The sequence below is a fragment of the Octopus bimaculoides genome, chromosome 5 (genome assembly GCF_046866305.1).
Source record: "Octopus bimaculoides isolate indiv1 chromosome 5, ASM4686630v1, whole genome shotgun sequence".
NCBI classification, from domain to species: domain Eukaryota; kingdom Metazoa; phylum Mollusca; class Cephalopoda; order Octopoda; family Octopodidae; genus Octopus; species Octopus bimaculoides.
In genome coordinates, this window is record NC_142932.1 from 122496091 (window position 1) to 122498269 (window position 2179).

The 2179-nt window shown below is 39.1% G+C and overlaps 1 protein-coding gene across 1 annotated transcript in view; it reads left to right on the forward strand.

The window, feature by feature from the left end:
• Positions 1–263: 263 nt before the first annotated feature.
• Positions 264–2179, forward strand: part of LOC106868706 (bone morphogenetic protein 7) — a 152494-nt gene continuing 150578 nt past the window's right edge. The window contains exon 1 of the mRNA XM_014914093.3: positions 264–2179. This exon is cut by the window's right edge and continues 898 nt beyond it. Within this exon, the coding sequence (XP_014769579.1) occupies positions 2075–2179 (105 nt within the window). The 5' untranslated portion in view covers positions 264–2074.

Below are 2179 nucleotides of genomic sequence, written 5' to 3' on the forward strand. Positions count from 1 at the left end.
TTATGGTCCCCAAAAGGATGAAAGATAAAGTCAACATCGGTGGTATTTGAACTCAGAACGTAAAGGCGGACGGAATGCAGCTAAGCATTTTGCCCGGCGTGCTAATGATTCAGCCAGCTCGCCACCTTAAATTGTTTCAAAGTTTTGCACAAGGCCAGTAATTTCGGGGGAGGAGTTAAATCGGTTACAACGACCCCACTGTTCAACTGGTACTTATTTTATCGACACCGAAAGGATGAAAGGCAAAGTCGACCGCGGCGGCATTTGAACTAAGAACATGAAGACGGACGAAATGTCGCTGAGCATTTTGCGGTAACGATTCCGTCAGTTCAACCCATTAATCCATTGATCGATAGTAATAATCCTTTCTGCTATAAGTACAAAGCCTGAAATTTTGGAAAAGAAGTTAGTTGATTAGATAGTCCCCTGTGCTCAACTGGTACTTATTTCATCGACCAACAGTAATAACCATATGTAATAAGGAGTATGTATTTATGATGATAGATTTTGCACGACGACAAACTATCGGACAACCTCACTATATGCCGCAACCGATGTTTTGTCACCCCCATACCGCTGTCAGCTCTCCGTGCGTACGTACACACAAAACGCACTTAACGTTTAAATTAAACTAGCTCAGTCAGCCGACACTAACTTGAAAAATAACGGCAGTAGCAGTAGACTGTCTGACAGACACACAGGAACCTAACGAAGAATAATAACTTCCAATAACGATAAGAGCAACAATATTTCAGTACCACTACCGTCACCACCATCAGCATCAACAACGGCAAGACTATCATCATTGTAATCGTCATCGTCATCATCACCATGTACAACATTAAAAACAACAGTAACAGCAGCAGCAGGGCTAATGAAGAAGAACAACGATGTCCAGTTTTTAAGAGTGGAATCAGACCAAGTGTATATTATTGTTTGAATGCGTGTGTGCGCGAATGTATGTGTTTGTGTGTTACTGTTGTTTAATCACAGATCAGTTCTGACTTGATCGTGTAAGGCCTACCATCAGAATTATTCGTTACAACCGTGGTCATCTCTTCGCTTCGTTCCAGTCAAATCTTTGTGTCACTCTCAAAACACATCACCAAATGTACTTCAACTTCATCCAAACTGGAAGTATTTGGTGGTTTTTGAGGGGGATTTTTGGCAGCTATAGCTAGCCAGCCGGTCGGGCGACTGCTATTAGTGGAAGGTAAGTAGCTAAGTTATTTTAATACTACCTACTTAACTTGAGACGAACAACAGGGGTGTAAATTTTTCGTCGCAAACCCACCGAACAGAACAGTAAACAAAGTTGAATAATTTACCGAGGAGTATAGAAGATGAAAATAAATAGATAAATAAATAACAACGGAAACGAAAAAAGAAAAGAAAACAAAAGACAAAAGCGAAAGAAAAAAGAACAAGAACAAACAAAACGAAGAAAAGTGGGGGAAAATATGGAGAAAGAACAATATTTGCTTTATTTCTGATATACGGATAATCTTTATTTACAGTTTGGTGACATCTTTCTAGTTTAGTTTTCTAGTTTTCCCATCTCAAAAAAAAAAACAAAAACGAAAATAATTCAAATAATTTATTTCCATAAAAACATATAAAGCTATCTATCTATCTATCTATCTATCTATCTATCTATCTATCTATCTATCTGTCTGTCTGTCTATCTATCTATCTGTCTGTCTGTCTGTCTGTCTATCAATCTATCTGTCTGTTATACATTCCCACCTTTAGCCTGTCTTTATATCTCCGCCTCTCCGTCATAGAGCTAGCCGTAAAATTTTCCTCCAACTCCCTATCTTTCTCTCTGTTTATTTGACTCCTCCCTCATTTCCACTCTTCTGTCTGTCTATCTATCTGTTTGTCTGTTTGTCTGTCTACCTATCTAATATTATATCTTGAACCAAGTCAAAATTGCACGAGTATAACATTCAGTCTACGAGCAATTATCGTCCTCAGGTATGTATCTATGGTGTCTGACTGTCTGCATGTGTGAACGTGTGAGAGTGGTTCTGCTAGATAAGATGAATAGCTGTCAGGAGGAGAGAAGATAATAATGCTGTTTGAGGCTGGTTGGCATTGGCCGGAGCCGAATCCTTTTAACAGATCGTTCGTCCAGAGAGTTGGGGAAAGAAAAGGAAGACGAAAATCAGATATTGTT